Below are 21,208 nucleotides of genomic sequence, written 5' to 3' on the forward strand. Positions count from 1 at the left end.
CATACTGTTTCAAAGTTTTACTATATTCTGATACTCTCAATAACTTGTACCATCACATAATAGCAGGCAGCAAAAATAGTGTGTCATCATCCTTCAGGTCAAGCCAATCAGAATAAATAGAATGCCCATGGATGTATTTTCAACAAATAAACTACAACAAAACACACATTAAAGTTGAAGGTATATGTATGTTTGCATATCAGTGAAGTCTGATTCCTTCTACAACTTTATTAGAGGAGACTTAATAACAGAACCATGTAGTCACAGTGCAGCTGGTACTACATTAAGTTAAAAGAAAATTGCACTTTGCATTCCTCTAATAAAGATGCTGATAATTAAGATAGGATTCCACACTTGGAGGTGCAATCTAAGACTCTTTTGTACACCTCTTGATCTAAGCTGGCTGAATCAATGATGCACTGTTCTTTAATCTTTGGGAATCCTTATCCTAATGAAAGTTAAAACCCAGCATGAGGGCCTGACTAGGACTTTTTCTTACTTGTTGGATTCAGCTGCTTCCTTCAGATCTTCATCCAGTCTGAGGGGCAAATGTTAGTTTGAAAAGGAAGAAAGAAGAAGCAGGCAAAGAGTGAGACAAACAGCAAAGCAAAGCAAGGTAAGCTATATGCTGCACAGTCACTACTAACACAGGGGCTTCCAACCATTTGTAAAAGGATATTCCTGTAAGGATTTATACTAGAAACTATACAAGAAACAGTTATTTTGTGTTATTGTTTAGATTATTTTACTCACTTATACATGCAGAAAGTTTTCTTTTTGGCAGAATGGAAATTGCAGATGATTGCATGGGGTTAAATCTGAGCAGGTATTGATTAGTTTAAGGGATTTCAAAATGATTATATAGACAACGTTGCAAGAAGGCACTGGAGCTTGTGTGTTGATATGGTGTGTTACAATAGTGCATTACACTTGGCTGTGTTATGGCAATGGTTTGAAGTAGTAGTCTAGTGTAGAGGGACCATCTGGGATTGGGAACCTCTTCTCAATACAGTTTTACAAAGTTGTTCAATTCTGTAACCTGACTGAGCCTGAGCCATTTGAGTCATGCTTGTGTGATTCAAAAATGGAAACTACAGCCATGTTGGCACTTACACAACCTATGACATAGGCTAGGCAGGAGCATTGTGTTTTAGTTAACAAGACCTGTTCATTGCGAAAGCAGAAAAGACATTTCTCAACAAACAAACACCCATTAGGAGGAAGATGCAAAGAGGGTGCAGCCGCTGATATTGTACTGCTGAGGTCAGGCTAGTAGAAAAATTTATAAGCAGTTTGCAAACATTCACTGCACTACAACAAGCCTCTATTTACCTTTTACATGTATATCTTTTTATACTGCTCTCATCTTCATACCTTACAGGAAAGAGGTAGTAAGGCACAATTAGGTAGTGTTGTTAAACATAAGGGTAATACAAATGGCCCAGCTATTGTTAAATTGAGAATTTGTGGGAATAAATTGAGGTGAAAGATTAGTGTCATTGCTCACAATAAATCAAATCACAGCTATATAATAATCTTTATATAGCACCTTTCATAGTGGACCACCATCAGAAAGCACTGTACAAGATACAACACTAGGATGTGTGAACAATGCATCAGTTGCAGAGTCATACAGCAACATCTCACAGGAAAGATGGAGCACAAGGAAGTTAAGTAACTTGCTCAGAGTCACAGTGAGTCAGTGGCTGAGCTGGGATTTGAACCAGGGACTTCCTGGTTACAAATCTGTTTCTTTAACCACTGGACCACACAGCCTCCTATATGTCTGTGAATGTCCCGCCCCCTTACATGTGTAATGTTGGTGTTTTATGTATAAAATACACAGGATATAAATATGGGTTGTGAGCACAAGGGTTTAAAATGTATATTTGTATTTAGGCACGAGGATTGCACAGCACTTCACGTGCAAGTAAAATAACATGTGAGCACGGGGAAATGCACTTTTATTAATTCACGTGCAGTTGTAGCGAGACTCCAATTGAATGATTGATTAGCAATCGAGTCTCCGTACAGCTGCATAAAAGCTGCATGTTTTCACTCACTCGAGGTTGTGTGTTCGGTAAGTGGAGGACGGGTGTGGAGAGGAGAAAGTAAATAAGTAAATAAGTGATTTAAACTCACCGCGTTTGTCTGTTCGTCCGCTGTTTGTTAGTGTTTGTTTCGTGTAGTGTTAATCGATTTTGTTTGTTTGTTTGGCCAACGCACCCTTTGTTTTGTGTGTTTTGTTTAAAACCTTTTGTTTGTGATTATTATTATTTAATAAAACTCTGGACGCCGTAGCGTCACAGATTCACCGCCATTCCTAATTGTTTGGAGTCTGCATTTCTGGTCTGACGTCACCCCTACACAGCCACCCTGTTCACAATGTCAAATTAAGATAATATGACAAAATATAAAGGACACTGTATATAAATCCATGAGCTTTGCCCATATAAAAAAAGGCTATTTTTATTTATTTCCTTGGGATCAAGTAGTGTAAAGCCATTTCTCTGGGTGATTTCATTTAATTAAGGTCACATAACTGTAGACATCATTGAATATGACAATCTGGTGCTTTCTGTGATTCTTTATGTAGCAGCTTATTACATCACTATGACATTTATTTGTTACTTAACCTGTGAAAAGATTATGTAGACTACCATGCTTTATGAAAAAAGGTAGCAGAAGATCAGCTACCAACTTCCCAACATTGCAGTATGTTTACCATACCTTTGTCGAGGGAAAGTGTGTTTGAAAACAAACACTGGAGGTACTCATACGGTTGATGTCTTGGTAACCCCACTCACTTTTCTATTTAAATCTATTCATGTGTTTGTGATGTTACAATCTACCATTCTTTTCTATTTAAACCTTCAGGCATGATGGTATTGAGTATATTTATCCATGTATTTCCCTTTATTCTTCTGTATTGTACATTATCTAATTTTATTTCTTCTAAAATGACAAATTGTAGGTCATTCATGTTATGTAATGTTTTTGTAAAGTGTTGAACTATTGGTTCATTTACTTTTTTATTTCTTATGTTTGACAGGTGATTCTGTATTATGTATATCCTGCATCACTATATATATCCTGCATCATTTCCTGCATCATCATTCACACAGCTGTTCATTACTGTGAGACAGAGCACTGCTTTTGCCTTTGCCTGACATGAAGTTTTTGCTGCAACAGAAGAAAAAGATACTTTTCTTTTTAACCAGCGCTCCATTTCTTTTTTTTAGTCCTTTACACTCAGCACTATTTCTGCCTGTTTTTCACTGTTTACATTTATGTATGTTTAACTACAGGATAGTTTGTACTGCATGCATGTAACATATCAAATGAAAGACGACAAAATGTATTTTCATATTATGTAAGTTGTAGTCGTAGTTCCAGCTACGAGTACCGCATATACACTGAATAGGTGGCTTTTATGGTGCCTGAGTAATATGTGCGTAACCTTTGGTGTGCTGGCGCCCCAAAATGAATGAGGCTGAGCTTTAAGAGTTAAAGCAAAAGTCACCACTTGCAAAAAACCTAGAGACTTAATATCATATATTTTTAGTTTTCTCAATGAAAATGTGATGGCATTATCAAATTATTTGACACCAGCTCGCTACAATCAGCAACACAGAATCGCTGTTTTGGTTCACCATCGGTAACTTTGAAATTTCACAACAAATACCTCTCATCATAATGTCACGTTTCTCTGTGATTCAGTGGTACAAACAGATTGATACATTAATACATAAAGAACAACTGCCGGTGTGTATCAGTTGAAAGCCTGTCGCATAACAGTACTGGTGTGCATACCACAGGTTGAAAACCACTGCCATAAACAAGCTTGCTAGTTTTGCATGACAGGTTTCTTATGACTGCATATCTATTTTCTCTATTTACAATTTCACTTTTGTCTTTACAAATATATCCGCATACTTTGCATGTGCTCTGACGGGTTTTAATGTCCTTTAATGTGTCTGTGATCCGTTTCTGTTTACTGTGGAACAAAATGTCAGTTACATTTGCATCCCTTCTAAAAGCCATTGTCGGTGCTTTTGGAAATATTTTTTTCATTTTTACCTGAATTATGAGGGACACTTATCCAACCAAGCTATTTCGGTTTTTATTTTTAATTAATTTTTTCAAAAAGTTGTGGGGTAGGATGTGTAGATAAATGAAAAAAAAAAAAAAAAAAAAACTATTTTAACGCATTTTAATTCCAGGCTATAAGGCAACAAAAGTTGGACATTTCGAAAGAGGGTGTATATATTAGTGTAGCATGTTATATACACATACAGTATATGCAGTATTGTGCATTATATGTTAAATTGTGAACATTTAATAAATTGCATCCTTACAATACAGTAGCTAACTCCATAAAAAAGTTAAAGCTAATGAGACAGCATGGTTTAAATAATGCTGTTCACATGATTTCTAATTGTAATTCACACAATACTTACTTTATTATACTCTCTGGAATGTGAATGTATTCCATGGGGATCAGCTCACCAAGCTCTGCAAGGCTATTGACATATTTAATCTTGTTGCTGAATTTAGAACTAGAATATAATTGAAAACAGGGGCTCATTAGAGACTACACTGATGAGTGAATACAGAACACTTCACCTGTCACACAAGTACATTGTTTATAAAATACTTCTGTCAACTGAATCCCACTAGGAACCCCTTTTCTTGTTATAATAATAATAAAAAAAGTATTACTGTCCATGTACTTAAAGCTAAGTATTAAAAATAAGACATCCAGAAGACTACCTGGTGATTCATTTAATGACATGCTAATTGGCAATATAATTACTGGACTCAACCACTGTAACACAGTTGCATTGACTATTTTAATTGTATCCTCATCTTAAAAAAAACAGCTGTGCATTTGTACAACTTGATATAATTGAAAGGCCAACTTTTTACCTGATAAAAGGTCTGGTGATAGCCAGGATTGTCCTAATGAACCAGGAGGGGTGAACAATTATAAATGATTTCAAGTTCTTCCTCAGTCTGAATGCAAAGGGGGAAAAAAGACACAATTTTCAACATTCAATGTATAATAATTAGGCCTGCTGTGATCACAATTACACAAATATGACACTGATTACTTCCTATTTTATCTTCCTTCATAAGTAATACAATATAACTGTTTTCAGCATCCTTTCATCGCTTTCTTTCATTATATTTCTGTACTTATTCTATTTGGTTGTTTTGTCAGGTATTTGTTAGAAAGCAGTTTGAGATGCTTTGTTATATTAAAAGCTATACAAGTGAACTTATTACAGTGAATTCTCTTTATCATACGACCCCTTACAGCGTGAAAGTGGTTTGTGGCGCCTGTTTTACAAAAATTCCCACTGCATTTGTATTCTCATTATAAAGCAGAAAAAAAACACTCCAGACTGCAGCATTATTATCATTATGCTGCTGCTAATCTTTCAAGAGCTCATTTAAAAAGCTTTGAAGTCAACAGTTGTTACCGTCTATCTATCATTTGATAACACTTCTTTATCCATCCCAGCCCAGGCATCTTTCTTCGAGGAGTTGCTCCATTCAGGTAGACAATCATGTAGTCTTCAGCCACCATGAGCTCCAGAGTGCTAATCACATACCTAAAGGAGAGAGACAGGCTAATGTTACACAGCTTTACAAACATCCTTTCAAATGTAACTTCCAATTATGAAGAACTACTGATAGCATGCACGCTGCAAAGAAAAGAGCGCTTGTATTTGACCTTAGCACATAAAAAGGCTGTCTGTGTTCAACCCTGACAGAGAAAGCAAACCTTATGAGTCAGAAAATATAACTGCTCACCTCTGAGAAAACAAACCCTGAATACCTGGACAAATTCACTAAATCTCTGTTTCATTTTGTACACAGCGTTAATGTTTACTAGGTGAAGGTGAAAAGAGGATATAATTGTAACTTTATTTTGGGCATAATAAATGTGATACATTTATGAAGTTTGTGGAAAGATGCATTTATAAACCAGCTAACATTTATAAAATCAAAATATTTTTTTGTATGGTAACCTTTCAAAATGGTGCATGTTAAACATAAGAACATTTACGAACAAGAGAGGTAATTTAGAGGTAATTTTGCAACACATGGCATACATAGTTTTAGCAATGTTTTCATTGGGAAACTGTGTTAAAATATTAAAGGCAGCTGTTAAATTTTTACCTGCAATGGGCTGCATCAAATATGGAGTCCCATACTTCTGTAGCCAAGGAGCTATTGTTTTTAGCTAATGACCAATTGACCTCTTTAAAAATTTTAATGGTCATTTTCAGTATGATTGCATTTTTTGGAGATTCTATCGGAATTAACTACCGTGTGTAGGAATTTTGAGGTGTGCACCAATGGTAAATGTCGTATAACTTACAGAAAGAGATTCTCCATGACGTAGTGGTAATCAGCTCGACTGCTGTCTGGCAGGATACAAGCTGCAAACACAATGATGGCATTGAGACCATCTCCATAGTATCCTTAGAAAAAAGAAAAACACAAGGGCATTTGTTTCACAGTAAACAGGAAAAAAGGAACAAATGTGTTGCTATTTAACACAACTGGAGCGGTGCAGTTCTGCTATTCTTATGGAATGCTTACTTTATCTGAGTGGACAAGTTTTTGGGTTAATATTAACCACTTAGTTGCACCTTTATTTTGGCAATTTCCATGTTAAAAATGCTCTATTTTCTGCAGATTTTTCATTCTTAGCCCTCAAATAAGCAACTTGGACAATTTTCAAAACACTGTCTTATTTTTTAAAATACACACTTTTTTTTATTGTTATTATGAAAAGCGGAAATATATTATTTCAATAGAACTTAAATAACAAAATAACAACAATGTGTTTACAGTTGTAGCATTATAATATAGAGCACAACATAACATTTTTTTTTTCCAATGGCAGCATTATATAAATATAAATAACATCATCTTTTACAAAGGTGACATTATAATAACATTGTAAAACTTTTGCAGGCATATCACTTTTTTGAAATTATTTGTGTGATAGATTTCAAAGCAGATGCACTTCAAACCCTCATCAATGTTAACATCTTTATCTATTACATATACATCAGAAAACTGATGTCATCTGCTAGTGAGAATTGAAACTGCAGACAACTTTACTCTATTGTCAACGTATTTATTAACTGAAGCACATTAAAAACATGTGTTAAACTTTGCAGATGCACATATAAGCGCCTGCACGCTATTCTCACAGGAGTGACAAATTTGGACTCGTTTGCACTCCACAAGGAAATCGTGGGATAAGCAGCTGGGTGGTTAATTAGGCTGCAGTCACTGAATCTGTTTTCTGATTGACAAAAACAATGATTACAATGTTTTAGTAACATGCCACTGCTGATTTTCCAGATAATGCTGATAAAGTATAGCCCTGAATACATTATTATATAGGTGAGAAACAGGACCACAGACAGGTGACTTGAAAAAGTCTCTGAATTCTTAACATTAACATCAAGCATATCATTTGATTTGTGGCTCTGACACACATGCAACTGCCTTACCTCCGTGAGAAATTACTTTCTGATAAGGTTCAATTGACTTCATGTCAATTCTATGCTCTTGTTCTCCAATTACAACTGTCCTCCACAATCTGGCATCTTGTCGTTCTTCTTCAGCAGTGTATTCTGGAATTTGTTCTGCTTCTTTAGGCTCACCCTCTTTTGTAGCCTGCACCTCTGAAAACAATTTATACATTTTTTGTTTATATTTTTATTGTGTTTTTGCTGTGTCTTCAGAATAGGTTTGTAAAATAGCTATCGTCATAATTATGTAAACACTTTTTGTTAAAAAACTAAAATATTTCATTTCAGTTATGGTCATGTCTCCCATTTTCCCTATAATGCTGATCCACAAGCTCTTGCATTTTTGTTTTAAGACGGAGGTAGCATCTCTTCACTATGGCTTACAACTACAGCAGTTATTATTTCTCCTGGGACACAAATTGCGTAGAACAGTGGTAAACTCACAGAATCTAGGGCTAGCTAGTTCAAATCCCTTTATTTTCAATCAAACTAAACTTGAAAAGGAACCATATCATATATTGTTTATTTTTTAAATAAAACAAAAAACACACAAGTCTTGTTACATTTTCATGAAGTGTAGTTTTTTTGCAAAGCTAATCATGTATCCACAGTAAGAATAATTTTATTGATACATATACTTCTTCCTCTCAGAATGATTTCAGAAGTGAAATCAATATGTAAACTATGAGCGAGAGAAATTAATCATTAAAGACAGATTTAATTTAAATTGGAGCAGAATAACACATCTGCCCTGAGGATTATAAGGTTCAGAGCAATGAGCACATTATTCTAGATAGTTAGCTTTTCTTTTTGCTTGCAAGCAAACATTTATTTTGTTTACAATAGACTGTACTTGAGCCTACTGTGTTATCTTTACAAATCATCTATAAACAAACATCAATTTAATTATTATAAACATACAGTAGACGCTCACTAATCCAAACCAGTTGTAATCGAATCCTGTTCAGATCAGTGACCTGCACTGATCACATTCTGTATCACACTAAAATAGATTTTTCTAGTCTTTGTTTTACACTTTTTATACTTACACCTACTTACTTATGCTTTACCGTGCTTTCACTATGTTTTATTACAATCTGCTACAAGAAGCTTGTACGAAGGTGTTCCTGTTCAAATGCCCTTATCTTCAACATTTTATAAATCAACTGATACCTGATGTAAGACTATAGGACATGTACGGTTCGTTTCACAATTTAGCACTAATCTTGCCTTACCTTATGTTACTTTATATTACTGTGAATCAAGCTGGTACAGTATAGGTCTCAGTATTTCCAGCCCATGGTTATAAGAACATAAGAACATAAGAACATAAGAACATAAGAAAGTTTACAAACGAGAGGAGGCCATTCGGCCCATCTTGCTCGTTTGGTTGTTAGTAGCTTATTGATCCCAGAATCTCATCAAGCAGCTTCTTGAAGGATCCCAGGGTGTCAGCTTCAACAACATTACTGGGGAGTTGATTCCAGACCCTCACAATTCTCTGTGTAAAAAAGTTCCTCCTATGTTCTGTTCTGAATGCCCCTTTGTCTAATCTCCATTACTGACCCCTGGTCCTTGTTTCTTTTTTCAGGCTGAAAAAGTCCCTTGGGTCGACACTGTCAATACCTTTTAGAATTTTGAATGCTTGAATTAGGTCGCCACGTAGTCTTCTTTGTTCAAGACTGAACAGATTCAATTATTTTAGCCTGTCTGCATATGATATGCCTTTTAAGCCCGGAATAATTCTGGTCGCTCTTCTTTGCACTCTTTCTAGTGCAGCAATATCTTTTTTATAGCGAGGTGACCAGAACTGGACACAATATTCAAGATGAGGTCTTACAAGTGCATTGTACAGTTTTAACATTACTTCCCTTGATTTAAATTCAACACTTTTCACAATGTATCCGAGCATCTTGTTAGCCTTTTTTATAGCTTCCCCACATTGTCTAGATGAAGACATTTCTGAGTCAACAAAAACTCCTAGGTCTTTTTCAATGATTCCTTCTCCGATTTCAGTATCTCCCATATGATATTTGTAATGTACATTTTTATTTCCTGCGTGCAGTACCTTATACTTTTCTCTATTAAATGTCATTTGCCATGCGTCTGCCCAGTTCTGAATCTTGTCTAGATCATTTTGAATGACCTTTGCTGCTGCAACAGTGTTTGCCACTCCTCCTATTTTTGTGTTGTTTGCAAATTTAACAAGTTTGCTTACTATACCAGAATCTAAATCATTAAAATGTAGATTAGGAATAGCAGAGGACCTAATACTGATCCCTTTGGTACTCCACTGGTTACCACACTCCATTCTGAGGTTTTTCCTCTAATCAGTACTTTCTGTTTTCTACATGTTAACCACTCCCTAATCCATGTACATGTGTTCCCTTGAATCCCCACTGCGTTCAGTTTGAGAATTAATCTTTTGTGTTGGACTTTGTCAAAAGCTTTCTGGAAATATAAATAAACCATGTCATATGCCTTGCAATTATCCATTACCGAAGTTGCATCCTCAAAAAAATCAAGCAAGCTGGTTAGACACAATCTCCCTTTCCTAAGACCATGCCTACTGTCTCCCAGCACCCTGTTACCATATAGGTACTTTTCCATTTTGGATCTTATTATAGTTTCCATAAGTTTACATATAGTAGAAGTCAGGCTTACTGGTCTGTAGTTACCTGGTTCAGTTTTGTTTCCCTTTTTGTGGATCGGTATTACATTTGCAATTTTCCAGTCTGTCGGTACCACCCCTGTGTCAAGAGACTGTTGCATGATCTTGGTTAGTGGTTTGTAAATAACTTCTTTCATTTCTTTGAGTACTATTGGGAGGATCTCATCCGGCCCAGGGGATTTGTTTATCTTAAGAGCTCCTAGTCCCTTTAACACTTCTGCCTCAGTTATGCTAAAGTTATTTAAAACTGGATAGGAACTGGATGACATTTGGGGCATGTTGTCCGTATCCTCCCTTGTAAAAACTTGTGAAAAGTAATCATTTAATATATTTGCTTTTTTTTTTTTTTTCATCTACAATTTTGACATTTGTATCTCTTAGACATTTAACCTCCTCTTTGAATGTTCTCTTGCTGTTGTAATATTGGAAAAACATTTTGGAATTGGTTTTAGCCCCCTTAGCAATGTTCATTTCTATTTCTCTCTTGGCCTTTCTAACTAAACAGAATTTCATGAGGTAAACAGGTTTGGATGTGTTTCGCTTGCTCGCCTTGGAACAGGAACAGGTTTTAGACTTTTCACGAAAACAGGCTGCTCGGTTTCTGTTCTAGCATTATTGCGGACAGTGATTTTGGCATGCTACTGTTTCTGTTTTCTGATGTTATCTGTGTCAGAAAGTTCAAGACATTTTATACTACAGTTTGAGGTACCCTTGAGGTACACAAGGAATTGAGAGGTTCAAATGGTTTGTTTTTAAAATACATTTGAAAGTGACTTAAGTATCATGAGGAAACTGACAATTTGGACAACCAGATCCAACCAGTCAGTACATTTATATCTCTGTTTCATGAACCTCATTGCAGAAATAAGAAAATTAGCATCATTTTAATTGTGGGACACATATGTCCCTTGTAACATAAAGATTGATGTCCAATCAGTGTCAGAAGTATCTATTATTATAGTGCAAATTATATATACACTAATATTACCGATAGAGGAGGCTTGGTGGTCCAGTGGTTATTTGATACCAGGAGGTTCCCAGTTCAAATCCCAGCTCAGCCATTGACTCACCCTATGACTCTGAGCAAGTCACTTAACCTCCTAAATACAGTATAATCATAAATCTCGAAAAACTACTAAATCTTTTGTAGTCATTTTTGTATTACTTTAGTATAAATACATGTTAATTTGGATTCATATATTCATAACCACTCTACAACCATATGTGCTATTGGGTTTGGTTCAATCAGACTAACGGTTTGGGAGAAGAAGATCTTTGTAGTTTGTGATTATGATATCTGTACTGTATGATTCTGACGTCATGCAGCATGGCTGCCATACCACACAAACTATGAGCTTCTTATGAATACAGGTTAATCTTGGACTATCCTTCAACAACTATACCAACTTTCAGCACTGGTGAGTTTTCAAGCAACTCTGGTGGAAAGAAGAAGAAGAAGAAGAAGAAGAAGAAGAAGAAGAAGAAGAAGAAGAAGAAGAAAAGAAAGCCTTATAATGATAGGTCTATTCTAAAAGACAGAAGTTTGATCAAAAGTATTTTTTAAATTAGATGGCATTTTGAACAAATTGTAATTACCAATATAACATATATTCTTCCTAGCATTCATAAATGGCAAGTATTTTTAAAATTATTTTATTTTATTACAACACAATGAGCATACTGTTGTTTGTGCCATGCAACTTGTAACATCAACAAATTAAAAAAAAAATAACAAAAACTCCTTGTTTTATTCTCTGTAGATACATTCATTTTTCACTCTCAGCTGTGTGTATATATTTCGTTACACATTTTCAGGGACTACAACACACCCCAGAGTCCAATAAATGTAACCATAACTGAAGACATTTCGAAGCAAATCCAAAACTAATAATGTGTAAAAGAAGCACTTGTATTTTTAAGTTGGAATGCTATCAAGTAAAAAAAAAAAAATTAAAAAATCACTGCTGTGTACATAATTAAAATAGTCCTCATATAGGATGTGTCTCAGAAAGCATGTGAGAATTTAAATTCCACATGATTTTAGTAGAATTTGCTGCATGTGATATGTGCGGAATTCATTATGTTCAGTAGAATATGATACAGTCATGGATGTTTCAACTACTTCCTTACTGTACTTCAAGTCTGAGCCATGGGGCACCTGCAGTTCAAATTACTGACTGTATACTAAGGAAAGCATTTTTTTAAACTGATTGAAAACTGATCTGAATGCATGGTGCTGTGTCAGGGTGATGGCTGTATTTTTACTATTATTTTTTTATTATTATTATAGCAGCACCCATTCATATGTAAGCTTATTCGCAGCACACAGAAACAATTGATTGAGTTAATTTGATATATTACTTCTTTATTTTTCAATAATGGTTGGGTTGTTACAATATACCTTTTAGAGGCATATGTACTGTTTATAAACAGAGAGCTTGTCAAATAGTTTTTGTTTCTGAATAGCAAAATCTACTTACTGATGATGTTCAGTAATTACACAGTATGGAAAGCTTTAGGTCCAAATGTTGTCTTTTAACATTTAAAACGAAATTCGGATCTAGGAATATATTATATATCTGGATATATATATATATATATATATATATATATATTATATAATATTATATATATATTATATATATATTTATAATACACAACTAACAAGAAACTACAACAGCATTTTATATATGCTTATCTTTTTCTAAATTTATAATATTGATGTTGTTTTCTTTTTCTAAACAGGCCCAATAGTATTGTGCAATCTTGTAATGGCAACAAGCCACACAATCATATATCTTTTGTTAAGAACCTGTTCTCTAGCGCCTGATACTTTTACCGCAGTCAGCTATTTGCTGTGTCAGTAAATAATATGATCTGTAATACTTAAACTGATAAAAGCAGATAAGCAATAGAAACAGTAAAAAAAAAAAAGTATTCTGTTCACTTTTACCTCCCCATTCAAGTTCACTGCCATGCCCTGTGTAATCCAGAGAATCAGCCTCATCAGGTGTGTCCAAGTCATCTACATTTATGTCGAGGTCGTCTGGGGTATCCAGGTTATCATCAGATAAAATAGATCCCTCGCTCTGGTCCAGAGACAAGTTGATTTCAGGAGCTGAAAGTTTTTTCCTCTGTGGATGGGCTCCATTTAGGTCCAGAGAATTGGGAGGTTCTGATATTAAGCAAAAAAGATACAACTGGTTAATCCACACAAAAAATATTAGCTGTATAATCACAATAAGTTACAATACACAGTTTATATTTGCAATGGTAACAGATTACAGATTTTCTACAGATTTAATCTTTGCGTTATTCTTTATAAAAAAAATAATAATAATTAGCAGATTAAGCTTTACAAAATAAAATGTGAATCTATACAGTTGAGCTAAAAGGATTGAAATTCTTCTTATGTTCAGTGTAGTATATTAATTTTCACAAATACATATTTCAATGCATGGCACCATTTGTCTTGCAGTTTTTTTTTTTTTTTTTTTTTTTTTTTTTTTTATATTTCAGTTATTTATATATGTAAATATGTAAAATCAACTCCATTTTGATCCTAAACCCCTCATTTAGAGAATTTACTTGATTTAATAAAGGTTATTGAATTGAAAGGACTATCAAATTATAAAGGGTACTTGTTGGAAAACATGGATTGAGAATTGATTAGGGGTTTGCTACGCATGTGGACTAGCAGAGCTATACTGGTGTTCTTTTCTGAAAAGAGACTAATATTGCAGATAGCAGACTGTTTGGTTCAAATTGCATGTACTTTTGATAGAGACGCGTGCAAGCTCTTGCCCAACAATGACTTTTAACGAGATAACCTGTGGAACAATGACTGCAAGACTAACGAGATAACAATGCTGTGGACTAGAAGGGAACAGGCTCAAAACTGCTGCAAACTATTATCAGTGAATAATTTAAATCTTCTTGCAAACAGCATGGTTATTTATAGAATCATATCCTGGTAATGTTCTCACCTGGTCTATTGTCAGCTCCATCGGTAATGTTCTCACCTGGTCTATTGTCAGCTCCATCGGGACTTAGCATGTCCGCTTCATAAGAAATGTCCATTCCCACATCCTCTGGTAGTGATCTGTTGAGGAAGGATATGACACCAGGTCATTTGTCCCAATAGTGGACATCAGTTCATTCTCTGTTAGCCTGATCGTTTATGCTTTTGAGTAACAACTGGGCTATCCACTCCCGCTTAAAATATTATTTTAACTGAATTAATATTTTGAGTAAAAAGGGTTTCTATTAAAAGATAATAAAACAAGAATTGTTGCTTTAAACTGTCTGCTTTTCAGGTAACCTTATTGTGCTCTGCTTAATTGAGCATTAACTAGAGTCAGTAATCCTATAACAATTTCACTGGGGTGATCAGTGACACAATTAATCTCCAGACTGCTAATTCCTCACAAATTAGAGTGCTTGTGTACTCTAGTTCAGAAGGCAAGTGCCACTAATGGAAATGTAAAGTTGAAAAAGCTAAATAAGCATGATTGATTATCACTGTGTACTGTAATATTTAGATAAGAAGCCATTTATGTGACTTCTCAGTTGACAAACCTCAAGACTGATTAATGGTGTATAACTAAACAGAGAAATTATTTTGCAAGCTTTGTAATTGCAATCCTGTTTTAATAATAGTTTTCTAGTTGCTTGTTAAATGGCTTAACTTAGGCACACTAAACATACTGAAAGCAATACAGGATTAATATACAGGATAGGATTACAGCCTTTAATGGTGACTATCATTAGCTTGTAGTCTATTTGGTTCCATATTACTACTGCTTGAGAGAAAAATTGATGTTTGTGTAACAGGGCAGAAGCTGGGCACGAACAGGCGACCAAGTACACACAAGCAAGTGTCTTAATAACTATGCAAAAGAGCCAGGGTCGTGATTATAGTGCTTTTAACCTGATCTATTAACACCTACAGGAGCCAGAATCCATGACAGCAGTACATCACACAGGACAAAGATCTAAAAGTGGCTGATCTAAAACACTAAACACTACAAACACAGTGGAAAGTGGTCAGCAAAAGATCAGGTTTATGATTATTAGGGAGGTACAATGGAAGTATGTCTGTTTTCACTTGATGAACTGGTACCTGAGCATAAAGGCTTTGCGAATGTGTGCTTTAGGTTTCCCCAGGCCAGTGTTTTCAAAATGCTTGACTTGAGAACCACTTCAATTGTCTCCAAGCACATATTACATCAACATCAGTATATCCACTGGCTAATGATACTGAACTGTAACATAAAAATAACCATCAAATGTATTTTGTATTTTTAAACAAAACTAAAATAACAACAATATAATACAAGTCTGTGTATTCCCATTGCAGAATACTATAGTACATGCTCTCCTCCAACACGTAATGTGAAACCCTGTAACACCTAAAGTAAACTCATAGCATCGTGGCAGCAATAAGTCTGGAAAATGAAATGTATTTATATGAGGTAAGATTTGGACTAGAGGTTCACCATGTGACTTACGTGATGAGTCATACTGCACCTTGGGGTACTGACAGGAGAGACTGATTAGTGACAAGGGGGTAGTCGTTGCCTGAACCTCACTAAGGCTACAAACACATATTTAATAATAATATAAAATAATAATCAGTGGTGACAAAATGTTGTTATTTCAGCTTTAAATACAGCAGAGAAAACAAAACTAAACAACTAAAACAAATAATGAGGACACATCAATTAAGCACAATATATCAAGGTAACAAATTTAGCCCAGCTATTAAATGATAGATGCAGAAACAGAAACCTGGCTAAGCTGCTTAATGGAGACTTATGGCTGGTAATGCAATTTTAATTTTAATGCAGTTACTAAGCTTACCATGATTGCACTGTGGCTTAACACACATAGTAAACTATGTATGATTAATAGAGAAGGGTTAATAAACACATACCAGTAAGGTCACTGACACAGGCAGCCAGGCAGCCAAATTGTTAGTGCAGTGAATCCTTGCATTTCTATGCATGTGTTAATTGACCAGGCTATAACTGCATGTGGTCTTCCTTCCACTTGTCTCATACTGTACATGGATTAATTCTTCACACAGAGACCTAAACAAGGGTCCCCAGAAAATAACCCTTTGTACACTTTTCTCTTTAAATTACTTGTTTTGTTGCAAGGAAAGACCTGTATGCGATCTGCATAGCAGTTTCATTCAAGGCTTTACTACGAGCTTTATGAGTCACAGTGTGTATAGGTAACAAGCTTAGATCTGTCTTATTAAACTCAGTAAAACCAGGAATGGATGAAATTGCTATACAATGGGACAGTTACTTTCATCCCTGGATCTGATGCATTAGAATTAAATTCTCAGTAAAAAGAAGAAATTACACACTGAGAGAAACAACCAATACAGATCTGTTTCTCATGGGAGTTTCAAGGGGCTTGGCCAGATGATCCCAATATGATGAATATTTATTTTTTAATTTAAAAAGAATAATAAGATAACTAAGCAACTGCATCTAACATCCTTATTCTAAAAACAAAACATCCCATTTACCTATTGCTATTCTGTTCCAAAAAACATGTTTTTCTTGGGTTTCCAAAGGCAAAAAGGAATAGTATGAAAGCCAAGCTACCCACACAATGGGCACCAGATTGTTTACCATAAACAACAAATCAGCAAAAGACTTGATAGAGTCTTTAGACATACAATAATCAAAACAGCACAATGCATGGCTTCTGCACATAGTTTCAGAAAATAATCAGAACATTAATTACTCATAAGTGACCAGTATAAACTGTAACCCCAACTGTGCCATCAAAATATTAATATCAGAAGACAGTACGTGACATATTTGTGCTACAGACACGAGAGCAGGGCCATAATGAATCCACAATAGTTCCATGTCCTAAGATTGATATTACTGAGGAGTGGATGTCATTTTTCATTAAAGTGCAATTACACAATTAATTGATTTCAACCCTAACTGAAACCTATGCATGCAGGCTCCATGAGACATATTGCAGTATGTTTGATGCAGTAGCAAGAATAGCATTCTAATAATATTTGTTCCTTTTGCATGTGACTGTTACTATTATTTTGAAAACAAACAACAAAGGTAAAAGCACAAAAACATGCAATTGCTCTGAATTCAAATACAGGTATTTTCTCCTGTTTCTGGAATAATGTTTGGATTTTATCTCAGACACTGCTGGTGTTAAATTAACCACCCAAGCCCTGATAGAGGGAGGATAAATCAAGGTCAGCACTACAATTTTCCCTTTTTGGTGTAACATATAACACTCAGTTGTTTTTTGTATATTCAAAACCCATTCTGATTCAAAATATTCTCATCTGTTATTTTCATAGTTTCACGATCAAAACGAATCGATGATACAAAAGGAAGTCTAGCTGCAGTACAATAGGCACCAAAATGAAATTAACCCAGCTGTCTGATCTTTTTACTCTTTGCATCCTGCCAGGAAAAAAAAAGCAGCTCAAATCCTTCATTATGCGAACAAATGCATTTGCACTTTCCTACAACAAAAGACAACTAAGATATGCAAATGCTGAACAGGCAGACTTACCACTTTTAAGAGTAAAGAGGCTTTTTCTTGTTAGTGCATGTGATGGTTTAGTGTACTTTCAGCATCCCCTGATGTAGCAGCTCAATAGAAACTCAGCTCCTCCACCATCTTGTTGTCACGTGACTCCTGCTGCATCTAAATAAGGATGATCACCTGCCTCCAGACGGCCCTTGTACTGGAAGGCTGCACGGCTGTTTGCTCTGCCTGTGTTGATGAACAGGCTCCTGAATGGCTGGGTGTACAATGCCCCTGGAGGCCTGAGCTATTGCTCCTGAAATATCCTCATAAACACTCACTTGCTACTGATGGAGAGAGATTACTCAATTCTGCTTTTGTTAAACAGCCTGAGGCAGCAGGCAGCAGGGAACTGTGTTTGGTAGCTCAGACACAAAGGGAGAAATTAGCAAACGCAAAACAGTTTAAGCAAACTCCTGACTAGATAAACAATAAGAAGAACTGAGTACTGGAAAGTCTTCTTTTTCTAAATAAAGTGATCAGTACGAGTTTAAACTTAAGCCCCTTTCATACTGGCATGATCTACCTGGGTCAGAACCTACCCATGCAGGACCTGGTGTCATGCGGGTCGGGTATGAGATTTCACACTGCTTTTGATAAAACAGGGTTGACCTGGGTGACAGATGCAAGTAAACAATGTGCATATCAATGTGCATAGCAATGTTACAGACGGTTCCATCCAAGCTCCTCTGGATTGAACTGTCTGCCCAAATGTTGATTAGAGAAAATGTTTCTTCATCCCTGCTGCAATCTGGCTCATTGTGTGTCTCAAGCAACAAAAATATGGCTTAACAGAATAAACAGAAACATTTCTTGCGGAAGTGAAACTTTCACCCAGACCTGGCTGTTTGTTATTGCGTCAGCTCATGAACGGCCATCAAGCATTTTGTTCCTCTCAACCCGGGTCAAAGCGTGTCAACCCACATCCTGAGGTGGGTCACTGGAACCCGGGTTTACCCGGGTTTGACCCAGGTACTCTACTCAGGATTGTGACCCAGTTAGCCAGGACCAGGGTCCAGACCTTGTAGGAGTGCCAGTGTGAAAGGGGCTTTAATGAGCTATTGGAAACAAAATAATCTCTACATTGCATGTCATCTCTCACTGATTGTACTCATGCACAGTTTGTTTTTGCTATACAAATTAGCATTTGCATTTATGTGCTGCAATTGAAACTTGAGTCCCACAATACACCACAGATAATAGTGCTAAAGATCTCTTTTAGAATGTAATTTCAGTATTTCTAAAATTTGGTTTGCAAGCTCCTTAACCGATTACATTAAAATCACTGTCCCAAAACTTACAGTAAACTTCTATGTAAAGTAAAATTTATAAGATAGTCAAGCAGACAAACACTTGTCTTGTCACTAGTGTCTTCCTCAATGTTCTATGTACATTTGTGTTCATATTGTAATGTAAAGCACATATATTAAATAATGATGTGATATCTTAGGTTTGCTCCCTCATGGTGCTCGACCGTGCTGCCCAGCCGTGTGGCGATCGCTTAATAGGCACGCTTGAGACTTGACATTGTTTTTTGGGGCAGTGTGACAGGGAGAGAATGAATCTGCAAATCTCCCTCCCAACCTGAAAGGGAACAATGTAAGGCTAGAAGTATGCCCAACAGGAAATTCACTGGCTCAAAGGTCACCATAGGGGCGGAAGTTAGACCGGAAGTCGGTCATCTTGCTGCAGGGCTAATCTGTGGAGGACCCAGATTTCTTTACTGTGAACAGCTGTGTTCTGTGCAGTGACTGGACTAGAGGCGGCGACACGCTGATCACAGGAGTCTGGTAGTATTTAGGGATTACAGTTTTGCTGAGTTCTTGGCACTTAGCGAGCTGGAAGCTGTTTATTTATTTTCTTCTGCACAGATGGCAGCGGGAGCCCTTGGAGCTGAAAACACTCTAATAACCACTGTACTTGGAACCAAGAGTCACGTCACCCAACCCTACTGCACCACCCCGTCACGCACCAAGAGTCACATCACTCAACCCTACTGCAGCACCCCGTCACGCACCAAGAGTCACGTCACTCAACCCTACTGCACCACCCCGTCACGCACCAAGAGTCACGTCATCCAACCCTACTGCACCACCCCGTAATACACACTAAGAGTCACGTCACCCAACCCTACTGCACCACCCCATCACGCACCAAGAGTCACATCACCCAACCCTACAGCGCCACCCTGTCACGCATCAAGAGTCACGTCACCCAACTCTACCGCACAACCCCGTAACACACACCAAGAGTCACATCACCCAACCCTACTGCACCACCCCATCACGCACCAAGAGTCACGTCACCCAACCCTACTGCACCACCCCGTCATGCATCAAGAGTCACGTCACCCAACTCTACTGCACCACCCCGTAACACACACCAAGAGTCACGTCACCCAACCCTACTGCACCACCCCGTCACATACCAAGAGTCACGTCACCCAACTCTACTGCACTACACCATCAAGCACCTTCTGGACCCCCACATATTATTTGTATTTGCGTACCTGTTGGTATGGACTCATTGATTTCAATATGCATCGTTGTATAAATTATTTGCCTGAAATATTAAAAGGCCTTGCAGGTTAAAGATGCCATTTGAGACTCTTTTTATTTTGTTTGAACTGCACCTATACCATCTCACCTGCCACATCCTGATAGGCAGATAGAGTCCTTAGACAAAAGCGATAAATTAGGTGCCTGTAACAACGCAGCCATAACTGGAGGAAACTAGGCCAATCCCAGCTTTTCTACATCGTGTACCCTCCAGAAGCCAGCCGCAGCTGTAGCCGGGTGACCCCAGGATGACTGGATCTCACAGAGAATCCGGGTGCACTGGATGTGGGCTCATGTGAAAGGTGGCAGATAGGAGTGACTGCCTCACTTGCTATAGGCCAAGGCCCTGCAAGACTGGTACGGTACGCTCAGTAGGGTACGGTACGCTCGGTACGGTATGTACCGGTGCAGTAACCTCATTCCCTGTACCGAATACTGGGTCAGGAGTGGAGTGGGTCAGGTCTGTGACCTACAGGTCTACTCGGTTCACTTACCACAAAAAGCAATATATAGGGATGCCCACCTATATTGCTTATGGCAAACCCAAACTGTCCGAACGCATACAAGACTACTTTTAGAGCCTCTAATTTAATTATCGCATTACTCAGTGTAATATACAATTAGCGAATAATAAATGCAGATACGTACTCATCTGACTATCTGAAAAATTATGCTGGTATCTGTGCGTGCAGTCTTCTTATGCCCTCGGGGGGCCGACATGACTGTGTTATAGTCACTGGTGCAAAGCTTTGATATATCTACTTAGGTTCGGGGTCTTTAGGTGGTAAACACCCATACAGTAATGGTTCAATTTTGTACTTGATAGGGAA

At 36.8% G+C, this 21,208-nt stretch overlaps 1 protein-coding gene across 3 annotated transcripts in view; it reads right to left on the reverse strand.

The window, feature by feature from the left end:
* Positions 1 to 17,988, reverse strand: part of LOC121299211 (protein prune homolog 2-like) — a 30,482-nt gene extending 12,494 nt beyond the window's left edge. The window contains exons 1-10 of one of the 3 annotated variants that reach the window (XM_041226854.1): positions 17,806 to 17,988; positions 14,256 to 14,335; positions 13,187 to 13,408; positions 7,542 to 7,715; positions 6,392 to 6,494; positions 5,487 to 5,618; positions 4,930 to 5,016; positions 4,461 to 4,559; positions 1,333 to 1,374; positions 500 to 538 (exon numbers count right to left, since the gene is read on the reverse strand). In XM_041226854.1, the coding sequence (XP_041082788.1) occupies positions 500 to 538; positions 1,333 to 1,374; positions 4,461 to 4,559; positions 4,930 to 5,016; positions 5,487 to 5,618; positions 6,392 to 6,494; positions 7,542 to 7,715; positions 13,187 to 13,408; positions 14,256 to 14,313 (956 nt within the window). In that variant the 5' untranslated portion in view covers positions 14,314 to 14,335; positions 17,806 to 17,988. The remainder of the gene's footprint in view (positions 1 to 499; positions 539 to 1,332; positions 1,375 to 4,460; positions 4,560 to 4,929; positions 5,017 to 5,486; positions 5,619 to 6,391; positions 6,495 to 7,541; positions 7,716 to 13,186; positions 13,409 to 14,255; positions 14,336 to 17,805) is intronic. The other 2 variants (XM_041226863.1, XM_041226871.1) reach the window with 2 other exon arrangements.
* Positions 17,989 to 21,208: the final 3,220 nt, after the last annotated feature.

Source organism: Polyodon spathula, chromosome 2 (assembly GCF_017654505.1).
Source record: "Polyodon spathula isolate WHYD16114869_AA chromosome 2, ASM1765450v1, whole genome shotgun sequence".
In the NCBI taxonomy this organism is placed as follows: domain Eukaryota; kingdom Metazoa; phylum Chordata; class Actinopteri; order Acipenseriformes; family Polyodontidae; genus Polyodon; species Polyodon spathula.